Source organism: Odontesthes bonariensis, chromosome 15 (genome assembly GCF_027942865.1).
Source record: "Odontesthes bonariensis isolate fOdoBon6 chromosome 15, fOdoBon6.hap1, whole genome shotgun sequence".
Classification (NCBI taxonomy): Eukaryota; Metazoa; Chordata; class Actinopteri; order Atheriniformes; family Atherinopsidae; genus Odontesthes; species Odontesthes bonariensis.
Window position 1 is genome coordinate 16,847,491 of NC_134520.1, and position 11,647 is coordinate 16,859,137.

General features: G+C 38.7%; 2 protein-coding genes across 2 annotated transcripts; one reads left to right on the top strand and one right to left on the bottom strand.

Annotated features, from left to right (window-relative positions):
• On the bottom strand, window positions 1-4,168 carry LOC142399800 (E-selectin-like). Its single transcript, XM_075484343.1, has 13 exons — window positions 4,082-4,168; window positions 3,922-3,967; window positions 3,394-3,798; window positions 3,172-3,276; window positions 2,889-3,080; window positions 2,555-2,746; window positions 2,211-2,399; window positions 1,935-2,120; window positions 1,445-1,633; window positions 1,169-1,354; window positions 853-1,032; window positions 606-738; window positions 1-505 (listed from the first exon to the last, which is right to left on the bottom strand). The coding sequence occupies exons 1-13, from the start codon at window positions 4,082-4,084 to the stop codon at window positions 445-447; spliced, it is 2,067 nt and encodes a 688-aa protein (XP_075340458.1). The 5' UTR covers window positions 4,085-4,168; the 3' UTR covers window positions 1-444.
• Window positions 4,169-8,239: 4,071 nt separating this feature from the next.
• LOC142400398 (14 kDa phosphohistidine phosphatase) lies at window positions 8,240-9,318 on the top strand. The gene is made up of 3 exons (XM_075485249.1): window positions 8,240-8,505; window positions 8,817-8,941; window positions 9,031-9,318. The coding sequence occupies exons 1-3, from the start codon at window positions 8,364-8,366 to the stop codon at window positions 9,121-9,123; spliced, it is 360 nt and encodes a 119-aa protein (XP_075341364.1). The 5' UTR covers window positions 8,240-8,363; the 3' UTR covers window positions 9,124-9,318.
• Window positions 9,319-11,647: the final 2,329 nt, after the last annotated feature.

An 11,647-nucleotide genomic window follows, 5' to 3' on the forward strand; every position in this document is an offset into this window, starting at 1 on the left:
GTTTATTAGTTTTTGTTTGCATACATAAACATGTACAGTTGCAGATCAATCTGATTAATTGAGTTATTTGGAGTAAAGTCAACACTGCTTTAAACATTAGCTGTTTCATGAATAAATATGAGATAAATACTACAGTCAAAATTATTTTTCACAGTAATTCAGAGATACAGTTATGCACCTACAGCATTATACAACATTGACAGTAACCAGCATGAACTGTAGAACAATGTGTTCAATACAAAACTCCCACTGGGAGGAAATATTCATTTGGCGAAAAAAAACAAAAACGAAAGTAATCTTGGAGCACGTTTTTTTGTGACATTTAGAAAAACATTAAAAACATCAAATGCAAATTTTCCTCTCACACGATTCACATACATGGCACACATTAATATTGCACGCATCCTGCAGAAATGAGTCCTGTCTTTTATTTGTCCTGTTCGTCTATACGAGGCTGTCTGTGCTGGTTTTGTAGACCTGTGGAGGATTCTCTATGTCTGAGTTGCTGCAACAAACCAAAAACAGAAGAAGGTGAGCACTGCAGTTTTACCAAACTTAAAAAGTTGATTTTAAAATGATGATCATGAAATAAATGTTTAGCATACCTGTTCAACTCAAACTTAGATGATTTATTCCTCAATCTTTTCAAGATCCACAAAGCCACAGACAAACCAGAGGCCAAGGCTGTGGCACTTGCTGTCACACTGGTGGTAATGGCAGCAGAAGAAGACGAAGGAGCTGTAGAAAGATTATGAAATGATCTTTTAACTCAAATTTGTATTTTACACATTAGACTCTTGTGTTTAAAGTTCTCCTCACATTTGGTACTTTTTGTTTGTTTGCTTCTTTTACCTTGACAGGTGGGTTTCTTTCCAGACCAGCTGCCATTACGATCACAGGTCAGCAGTTCGTGTCCATCTAGTGAATAATCTTGATCACATGTGAAGGAGCACTGAGTGTTGAAAACATGCTCACTGTTTGAGCAGTTGACACGGCCGTTTTCAGGATCCTGAAGCAGCAGGCATCTCACAGCTGTTGGAAAGGATAATGTGACATCACATATCAAAGAAGAGATCTTTCTTCAGTGGTGATAAATGACTGTGAGCTTTTCATCAGGGAAATAAAGCACTACGACACAAAAAGTTCCCGTTAAATGGATTTTCCATACCTTTGCAGGTGGGTATGGCCTCATTCCACTGGCCGCCCTCAGAACACTTTGTGGCAGTCGATCCCTGCAGTTCAAAGCCTGCTTCACAGCTGAAGCTGCAGGTGGAGTTTGGTCGCAGCTCAGTCAAGGGTTTGCTGCAGTCGGTGATGAGGTGGCCTTCTCCTTCCGGATTCTGACAAGTGATGGCTGCAACAGAAACATTTTAAATGCACAATGAGTGAAGAGTATTCTTTTTGCATGCAAGGTGGCTTGACTATACTTAAAGTGTTCTCTCACCTTCACAGCGTGGCATCTGCTCACTCCACTCAGCTGCTGATGAGCATGAGACACTGCTTGGTCCCACCAGACGGTAACCAGAAACACAGCTGAAGCTGCAGTTGTTCCCATAGCTGAACCTCAATTCTGTGTCACTGTCACAGCTAACAACACCATTCTCTAGTTCTTGGAGAGCAGGGCACTGGACAGCTGCAGAGCAGAGAGCAGCAAAAGAGGTCAAGAGAAACGTTTTTTTTTGTTTACTTTCATCAAGCTATTTCTTTCATCAAGCTATTATGTAAATGTCCCCCCTTACAACACCCTCATACAAAATAGCTTTATTATGATGGAGGATATAAGACCCAGCAATGAGAAAGCATAAGGTAAGAAAAAAAACCTAAGATGAATTAGAAGTTATTGTGTAGCACATAGGTGCAAATACACAATGGGGAAAGTGAAAGGCGGAGTAAACAGTGAAAGGACAAACTGATGTAAAAATAGGCTTCCATACCTTTGCAGGTGGGTATGGCCTCATTCCACTGGCCGCCCTCAGAACACTTAGTGGCAGTAGATCCCTGCAGTTCAAAGCCTGCTTCACAGCTGAAGCTGCAGGTAGAGTTTGGTCGCAGCTCAGTCAAGGGTTTGCTGCAGTCGGTGATGAGGTGGCCTTCTCCTTCTGGATTCTGACAAGTGATGGCTGCAACAGAAACATTTTAAATGCACAATGAGTGAAGAGTATTCTTTTTGCATGCAAGGTGGCTTGACTATACTTAAAGTGTTCTCTCACCTTCACAGCGTGGCATCTGCTCACTCCACTCAGCTGCTGATGAGCATGAGACACTGCTTGGTCCCACCAGACGGTAACCAGAAACACAGCTGAAGCTGCAGGTCTTCCCATAGCTGAACCTCAATTCTGTGTCACTGTCACAGCTAACAACACCATTCTCTAGTTCTTGGAGAGCAGGGCACTGGACAGCTGCAGAGCAAAAAGCAGCAAAATTAAATGAAAATGAAATTGAATGAAAATGAAAATGAAAATTTTTTTATTTTTTCCAACAAACAAAAGAGGTCAACAGAAGCATTTCATTCAGTCACAGTCTTTAAGAGCAAAAACAAAATAAGTGGCCTTACCGACGCAAGATGGCTGTGAGGCATTCCAGTTTCCTGATGATTCACATCGCAGAGTATTAGACGGGAAACTATCAAGCTCATATCCTTCATCACAGGTGAAGACACAGGTTGAGCGGTAGCTGAAGGGGTCCGGAGGATTAGAGTACTTCAGAGATCCTTTAAGAGGACGGGACAGCTGCTGACACTGAACCACTGTAGAAAATGGGACAAAATATAAGATGAAACAAGACTCATCAGTGTGATGATACATTTTGGTGGCTTAGAGTGTGAGCACTTGAAATCACAATAATATTAGTCATTGTAACATCTTTTCATCTACTGAGTTAAAACTCACATTCACATGCAGGAGGCTGCTCCGACCAATTTCCCGTGGCGGTGCATCTCAGAGGACTTGGTGTACTTGGCTTGTATCCTTCCTCGCAGGAATATTGGCACAAGGAGTCATAGGAGAAATTTCCATATGTATGAGTGCAATTTACACTTCCTTTATCTGGGATGATCACCTCTTCTTTGCTGCATTTAACAACTGCAAAGAAAACAGGACGCACTTAGATGTAAAGCCTTGTACGTACAAAATAATATTCATTTAGATTGGCAATATGTTAATATTTTCTTACCTTGCTCGCACTTCTCTCCATAAAAACCTGGAGTGCAGACACACTTGTGGCTGTTGATGGTTTCGACGCATTCCCCATAGAGGCAAGAGTCATTTTTACAGGCAGCTGTAAAAATGACGTACGGTCAAATCAGCTTATCGACAAATTCTTCAACTTGTAAGATCAGGGGATTATGTGACAATTAACAAAGACAAGTAAACTTGGACAGTTAGAATTTCTCACCCGAGTAGCACAGGGCGGTCTTCGGTTTCTCGCACCACTCATCATTCCACTTTCCTGTCTGCTGAGTCCTTTTAATGTACATCTCCACACAATCCTCAGATTTTCCTACGCTTTGTCCGTTGTGGCCATTGTTTGGTTCGTGTTTTGCCCAGTTGGTTGCTTCTTGTGTCAGAGTCTTGTTGGTTCCCACCCAGGTCCAGACACCATTGATCTTGCGGATCCCAATCCAGTAGTAGCCTTGTTTAAAGGGCAGCCAGGCGTTCAGATGCTCAATCTCCTCCTTGTTCTGAATTGCAACCATGTCTGTGTAGTTCTCCCTGCACCAGGTTCTAGCTTGTTGCCAGTTCATCCTGGTGTCTGAGTGGAAGTAAGACCAGCACTCTACACTTGTCCACATGCAAAGCACTGAAGATAGAGGACACAGATGCATATTAGATGGTGGATCAGTAGGAATGGATTTAAATATTCCATTTAGTTCTAAATGTTAAAAGTGACACATTTGATTCTGTTTGTAATAGATTTACATACATGAGCAAAGAAGGATCCACGAGGTAGATATCTTATGTCCGTCGGCCTAAAATCAACCCAAAGCAGAATTCCAATAAAAATCATAATCAAAGACAGATTGATGGTACCATAATCTAAAACTGAATAGAAATGTATTTAAAAATGACGCTTCGACACTCACCATTTTAAGAGTTAGGTGCGATGAGCTGCAAGAGACTTGTAGTTTTTTAGTCACAGCGTCTGTGTGTAAGGACGAAATGATTCTGAGTTCTTTGTGCTGACTGGGCTGCTTTTATACACTTCTCTGATCCGTTCCAAGATTCCAGGAAGCTCTCATCACACTTTGGCATTTCAGTGGAATTTCCCACTCAACATCCCCTCCCCAACAGCCCCACATCACAGAGGCGCTTCCAGACGTTTTCCTACTTTTTCTCTCAATTTAAGGAAATGTTGCTTTTGGCAGCATTGGCTGTTAACATAACTGTCGTTGTCCGCAGTATCAGTATTTTTCACAACTGCTCAAGCATTCTATTTTTTTCAGTTTCAACTCTCTTTTGGTTCAGATGTAAATATAGCTTGTTTTCTCAACACAAAATGCTATATCAGTTATTCATTTGACCATTTTAATCGCAGGTTTCAAGATGTTTTCTTTTTGGAAACACTTTGATATCTGCAATGCCATCCAAATCATTTTATCAAATCATAGAATCAAAAAATCAAATCAAATCAAATTTATTTATATAGCACATTTCATGTACAAACAATTCAAAGTGCTTTACATAAAATAAAAGCATTGCAGCAGGGAGTGAAAGAAGCATTAAAAATACATAAAAGAATATAAAGAGAAACAAATAAAATCATTTAAATAAATTTAAAAACAAGCAACAGTCTAGATAAGTTAAAAGATATTTCATGCATAGACACATGAGAACAGAAATGTCTTTAACCTGGATTTAAAAATGTCTACATTTGGTGAAAGTTTAATCTCCACTGGCAGTTTGTTCCGCAGTTTGTTCTAGAAAATAAAATCCTTTGAGTTTTAGACAAACTCACTATACATTACACAATACAGTAATAAGACCAATTAAATACATTCTGACACAAGGAAGGAAGGAAGCTGGAGTACCAGGAGAGAACCTACGCATACACGGGGAGAACATGCAAACTCCACACAGAAAGGCACCAGCCGGGATTCAAACCAGGAACCCTCTTGCTGGGAGGCGATGGTTCTAACCACATGCCAAAATGAAAGGGAAATTAGTTTTAAAAGCTTTGAAATAATAATGAGAGCTGATGAGACGTTATCTGACCTTTCAGAACTTGGCTTGTAGATTTATTTCAAACAACTGAAATCAAAGAACATAACTGTTCTTGGCACTGATGGAAGCCTTTTGTCTGTTTTTCAAGCATTTTGGAACAGTTTTAGTTTCAACTTCCTGACAGTGGGATCAATGGCCAAGACATATTAGTTGTGCAAAATGTGCAAAAGTTGTGGAAAAAAATTAATTGACATATCCCAACATTAAGGTGTGATCCTCTCAAGGAGACAAAATAAGTAATGTAATGTGACAGGAAATGTGTGATGCGGTACAGTGGCAGAGGCGCCTGCTGGCCGCCTTTTTTTAACAGTTACATTTCATATCCTTCCTCTCTGGCCCAATGCACCGGACACAAGCTACTGCTTCTTGACACTTTGCAACCTCCACCGCTTCCGCTGAAAAACAATATAAACTCTAATTAACTGATACAAAGAAGGAAACCCAGTTTCGGCTTTGAAAAGAATATCCTGAACTCAACTGAGATCCAATAGAAAACAACTTTACATCAGTAACATCAGTACTTCGGTTACTTACTATATATAACTATACTATACTAACTATAACATCACCAATGCTGCCATTTATTGTATCGTGCAGGAGTCTTGAGCAATGCCTCATTCCTTTATATATTGCCAGGTAAACAGAAAACTGATACATGTGCAGACACAAATTGAATTACAGTAAATAAAGTAAGGACAGAGACTGTACTATTTAATTTGAAAGTCAATATTTGGTATGAGCACCTTTATTCTTCAACACAGCCTGAACCCTCTTAGAGAAGATTTCTTCCAATTTCTTTAAGTAGTCTTCAGGAATAGCTCGCCTGGCTTCCTGAAAGACATTTCAAAGCTCTTCTTTGGATGTCGGCTGCCTTTTGTTCCGTTCTCTGTCAAGATGATCCCACACTGCTTCAGCAATGTGGATTTTAGGACTCTGTGGAGGATTCATGGTTCCATAAGAGCTGCCTCCATTGATTTTTAGTCCAGTTTTTTTTTTTTTTAAACTTCTTTTCAGCTTCACTATTCCAGTTTTTTTCCACACTGCACACATCATGCTAAGGTATGCCAAGATTTTAGCTAACAACTCTTTGGGAAATAACCTTACTGGTGCAAAAATGCTTCTTTATTCCCCTCAAACTGTGCTATCTTTGTCATTTTTTTTGCAGATGCAACCAAAGCGGTGGGAGTAAAGTTTGTCTTTGCAACAGGCTGCCAGTAACAAAATGTCCAACAGTAAAACTTAAAATAGTTTTTATTTTATTTATATGCTTGAATGACTCTTAAAAAACTCAAAAAAAATAAAATGCTTCTTTATTCCCCTCAAACTGTGCTATCTTTGTCATTTTTTTTGCAGATGCAACCAAAGCGGTGGGAGTAAAGTTTGTCTTTGCAACAGGCTGCCAGTAACAAAATGTCCAACAGTAAAACTTAAAATAGTTTTTATTTTATTTAAATGCTTGAATGACTCTTAAAAAACTCAAAAAAAATAAAATGCTTCTTTATTCCCCTCAAACTGTGCTATCTTTGTCATTTTTTTGCAGATGCAACCAAAGCGGTGGGAGTAAAGTTTGTCTTTGCAGCAGGCTGCCAGTAACAAAGTGTCCAACGGTAAAACTTAAAATAGTTTTTATTTTATTTATATGCTTGAAAGACTCATGTTAATCGTGTTAAGTAGTTAAAAAGTCTTCTGAAAATGGTCAAGTTCGAGGACTGGACTGAAGATGGGTAAAAATGGAGCCAATCTCCATCAAGAAAAGACATTCAGAAAGCCTGGAGAACTGTTGCTTAAGACCACTTTAAAAGGTTGCAAGAAAGTCTGAATCTTTGGAGGCAAATTATAAAGAAATGACTGGGGGCTAAAGACTTTTGCATAGTACTATTTAAATTAATAATAAAACAAAAACTCAATACAGATTACACTTTGTTTCGAGCTTTGATTAATGAACATAGACAATATTTCAGGACAATATAAGTAAAGATCAGAAACACTTATTCAATGTTGCTGGCTTATCTTGCATGATAGCACAGGTTTCTCCCTCTTCCGAAGGGATCTCCCTATTTTGCAAACATCAACTTACTTTGATAGCAGTCAAGGCTGCAGGAGAGATAAAAGTTTAAGACCAGTATAAGACCATCCAGCAAAGAGGTCTAAGTAGTCAGGGCTAAAACATCTTTCCTGTTGTCCGAGGAAGTGGTGTTGGGCCAAAAACTACCTTTGTATGCTAAGATCTTGACCTCTGACATGGTGATGGTCAAATAGTTGTCAGGCAGCAGGAAATGTCAAATAAATCAGAAATATGAGCTAAAAAGAAGAAAGGAAAAAAAAAACATTGACATTTTAGCACGCTTTTATACAGACGTTATGGAATACAGAATAGTCGAGGGGGAATATATGGAAGTTTTTCTGTGCCATCAGAGTTTGAATACGAATTTCTAATATTGAATTTTTACAGCATCAAAATCAGACTTTTAATTTGAAAAACCAACAGTGTAAAAAAAAAAAATCAATTTCTAAAATCAAAAATTAGTGTCAATCAATTCAACTTAAGAAAATTCAACTTCAGAAAATTCAGTGGAAAAAAATTCAACTTCAAAAAATTCAGTGGAAAAAGAACCAGACTCAACATCCGGGTAAACAGGGAGAGGCAATCGATCCCTGTCTCAATTCATCCAATGGCAGCCAATCAAGTTACGCTCCATTGATTTTTTTGAAGTTGAATTTTTTTCCACTAAATTTTTTTTTAGATGTTGAATTTTTTTACATAGATTTTTGTTTTTAGAAATTATTATTAATTTTTTTTTACACTGTTGGTTTTTCAAATTCAAAGTCTGATTTTGATGCTGTAAAAATTCAATATTAGAAATTCGTATTCAAACTGATGGCACAGAAAAAACTTCCACAGAGATAAAGCCTCCTCTCATAGCCGAAATGGAAAACTATTTCCCTCTCACTGCCATGCGGGGTCACCAGCGTGCGAGAGCAGCGTTATTCTGCACACTTCTGCTGACAAGCCTGCAAATGGGTTGTCACTTTTAAGGCAGGAAACAGAAGCCCTGATCCAAATAAGGCCCGTTAGTCGGAGCGGTTGGCAGATCTCCGAACCCTCTGACAGTCTCCGGCAGTTTGCGCGAAGCTACAGTCGCGATGGCCGACGCTCTGGCTAAAGTCCCCGATGTTGAGATTGATCCCGAGGGAACTTTCAAATACATTCTGGTCAGGGTGAAAGCGAAAGACGGCGATGCGCATAAAGACATAGTGCGAGGCACAAAAAGTGCAGAGTACCACAGTAAGTTCTTATCTGTAGTTCACTGCAATATAGGAGCGTCAAGTGAGCCAGTTGAGCTCGAAATGACGTGCAGAACGAGACATTAACTGAACTGCAGTGTGCACAAGTGCAGCTCATGTCAGGGATATGAAAAACACCGTCTTATGATATGCTTTTAGGGCCTAATAAGAATGCTTCAGGAGCTCAGAGATGGAGCTAACGATGCCATTGTTAATTGCGGTATTTCCAAAGTACTTGAGATTGTTGCTTAATTGATTTTAGTCCTGCCCTAGTTTAAAAGTATTGATTTGAATGATCTCAATCATTTGCAGATCATATATTTGAGAAGGTCAACCCGGCTCTGGAGGCCTTGGGGATGGAGTGTAAATGCCTCGGTGGAGGGAAGATAGAGCACAACAGCAAGGAGAAGAAACTGAGGGTGTTTGGAGAATCAACTGTAAGTTCATCTGAACGGAGGGGCATCAAAGACCGAATCCTCTCAGATGTTTCATGTGCTAATGGCAGTGCTTTGTTGCTCATTTTCAGGCCTTTGGGAAAGCAGACCATTCAGTGTCTGTGGAAAAGCTGAAGACTGTCTTCAGTGACTATGAGGTCACCTGGTCTGACGACAAAAAATAAGACCGTAAACCTTCATGTCATCTCAAATGTCTGCCTTTATATATCAATCCTTATGTGTAAAAAGGCTTGATAATGCTTTAACCGTCTGTACAATGATCATTTGATTCAAATGCAGCACTTCTGCATTTCACAGTTTGCGCTGACTCTGTAAAAGCATAATTTGATCAGACATAAAAAGTGTTTACTTCAAGCTCATCACTTGTTTTAAGGGTGTATTTGACTATTTTCACTGATCTGGAAAATTTACAGTTGTAGTCTGCCCTAATTTAATATGCTCTTAGAATAGAATTATTTATTTTTTCTTTTTTTTGGCATGCCCTCCTATGAATTGGAGCCAGTTTGCCAAGCGTAAAGTCCATACAGGAAGAGGTGAGCAAGCTGGAATCACTGTAATATCCTGTTGCCCTGAGGGAAAGTTTATTGTTTAAAAAACATTCAACAGATAACAGGGACTTTTTCTTTCCTGGCATGTTCATACACTTTCATTTGAGTGTGACTCTTAAGTGATAATCATCAAGCTCAATTCCCCAGCAGAGTCCAGAGAATTTAAGAATAACTAAAAATGAAAAACAGGCTGGCTGAGATAAGCTTTCACATTAAATACACACAGTTTTGCAAAGTCTTGATCTTTTAGTTTCACTTCTTTCTTCTCTACGATACAAAGTTTTGAAGTATCATCTTCTTAGTTAAGCACGAAATCCATTCACTCGAAAATATGTGTGAATTAGAGTGAGGTAAAATTCGAGGTACACCAAACTTGATTTTTGTTTCAATTTTGGGAAGCTTTGTAGCTTTGTACATTTAACTTTTTACTCCACTGCATTTAACAACTTTAACTCTCCTCAGGTGAATGCCGTATTCAGATCTGGTGGTTGTGGATTACATTTTTATATTTTTTTAATATATTTTTTATTAACTTGGAAGAATATGTGTTAGTTTTTCCCACTTCCAATGATATGTACTGTAAAAGAAAAAAAAACAACCTGTGATGTCAACGGAGGCTGAATGCTTCTTCCACCCGTTGGGATGGAACCATCAGCTGAGGCTAATAGGAAAAGAAAAGACCAATTGAAATTCTAATCTGGTGCTGGAAGAAAATGTACATGATCCTTCCTATTACTGCTGAAACTACAAATGTGAGCCTCATAGTAGAATAAAAGCGAAAGCCCGGGGTTAATCGAATTTATTGGATCTGATACTTGGGAACCGTGGACACGCGTTGTAATTTGTGCTGATGTATAAAACAAATTAACCGTGTTACATATATTGTTGAGATAATTCAGGAAACTATTATAGATACTATTATATATAAACTATTATTATCAAGCATTATTATAGAGACATTATCAATGTCATAGTCTTATTTTTAACATTTTTTTAGAGTTCCACTTCTACCTAAAATATATTCTAAACTTGAGGTCAGAGAGGCAATATTCTCTAATATTATATCTAGATATAATATTACAATATCTAATTATTACAATATCTAATTATACCTCTAAAGGGAAGAACAAAGCTGCTGTTTTAATACAATGTTCACATGTTTTTCATTTGGTATGGTAATATATGTTAAAGGTATGAAGACGAAACTTCTGAAACTAAACAAGTCGATTCTCACAAAATCTCAGTGTCTGCTTGCAGCAGTTCAGATCCTTTTCCTCATAAATTTGACGGTGTACATGTTGTTTCTGATGCACTTTTTTCACAGAGTTTTCTTTATTCCTTCGAACTCATAATGGGACAGTGGCATGTGCACCACTTTGCAGACTGGAACACAATTAGTTCCTTTTAACACATTGAACTGTGCTTTGTTCTCACCATCATCAGCAGACTTAACATAGACACTAATGTTTAAAAAAACAACACAAGGCATCCTCATTCCAGCTTCCATTCCCAATCCAGCGCCAGTTTCCTGCAAACATAACCTTCCCATTATCTATAAAGAGGGAGGTCAGCGTGGGAGGGAGAGTTTTTAAACTATTTAAGACTCCACCTTCTTCTTGGAAGACACGTGGGTTACAGTAAAGGTATTATGTGATTAATGTTTTTCCACACTTATGTGTAGCCAAGCTATATTAAGCATGTGTCGTCATGTCTGAATGAACAAATTCTATCAGCTGAACACTGGTTGCACTGTGCTTGTGAAAGCAAGAAGATTCCTGGTTGGATTCTCAGCAGGTTGAGTGTCTGGGGTGAAGATGCAAACTCCACACTGGGAATTTAACCAGGAACCTTGCTGTGAGGCGGCAAGGCAAGGTGCGGCAAGGCAAGGTGCGGCAAGGCAAGGCAAGGCGCGGCAAGGCAAGGCGCGGCAAGGCAAGGCATCTTTATTTATATAGCGCATTTCATACCACAGGCAACTCAATGTGCTTTACATAAAGACAAGGCATTTAAAAGAACAGCATAAAGCAGCAAAATAGAATAAAAATTAAAAACACAGTTAAAAGCAATCAAAGAAGAGGGGAAAAAGAAAGATATAAACTCAACCATACGCACACCGAAAGAGAAATGTTTTTAACCTGGA

Excerpts from the sequence above, each read along its gene's own strand:
- LOC142399800 (XM_075484343.1), bottom strand. Across the intron at positions 1,634-1,934 it reads GGCCATACCCACCTGCAAAG|CTGTCCAGTGCCCTGCTCTC; the intron begins GTATGGAAGCCT and ends TCTGCTCTGCAG. Across the intron at positions 1,355-1,444 it reads GCAGATGCCACGCTGTGAAG|CCATCACTTGTCAGAATCCG; the intron begins GTGAGAGAACAC and ends TTTCTGTTGCAG.
- LOC142400398 (XM_075485249.1), top strand. The coding sequence starts at position 8,364 with ATGGCCGACGCTCTGGCTAAAGTCCCCGATGTTGAGATTGATCCCGAG. Across the intron at positions 8,506-8,816 it reads AAAAAGTGCAGAGTACCACA|ATCATATATTTGAGAAGGTC; the intron begins GTAAGTTCTTAT and ends AATCATTTGCAG. Across the intron at positions 8,942-9,030 it reads GGGTGTTTGGAGAATCAACT|GCCTTTGGGAAAGCAGACCA; the intron begins GTAAGTTCATCT and ends GCTCATTTTCAG.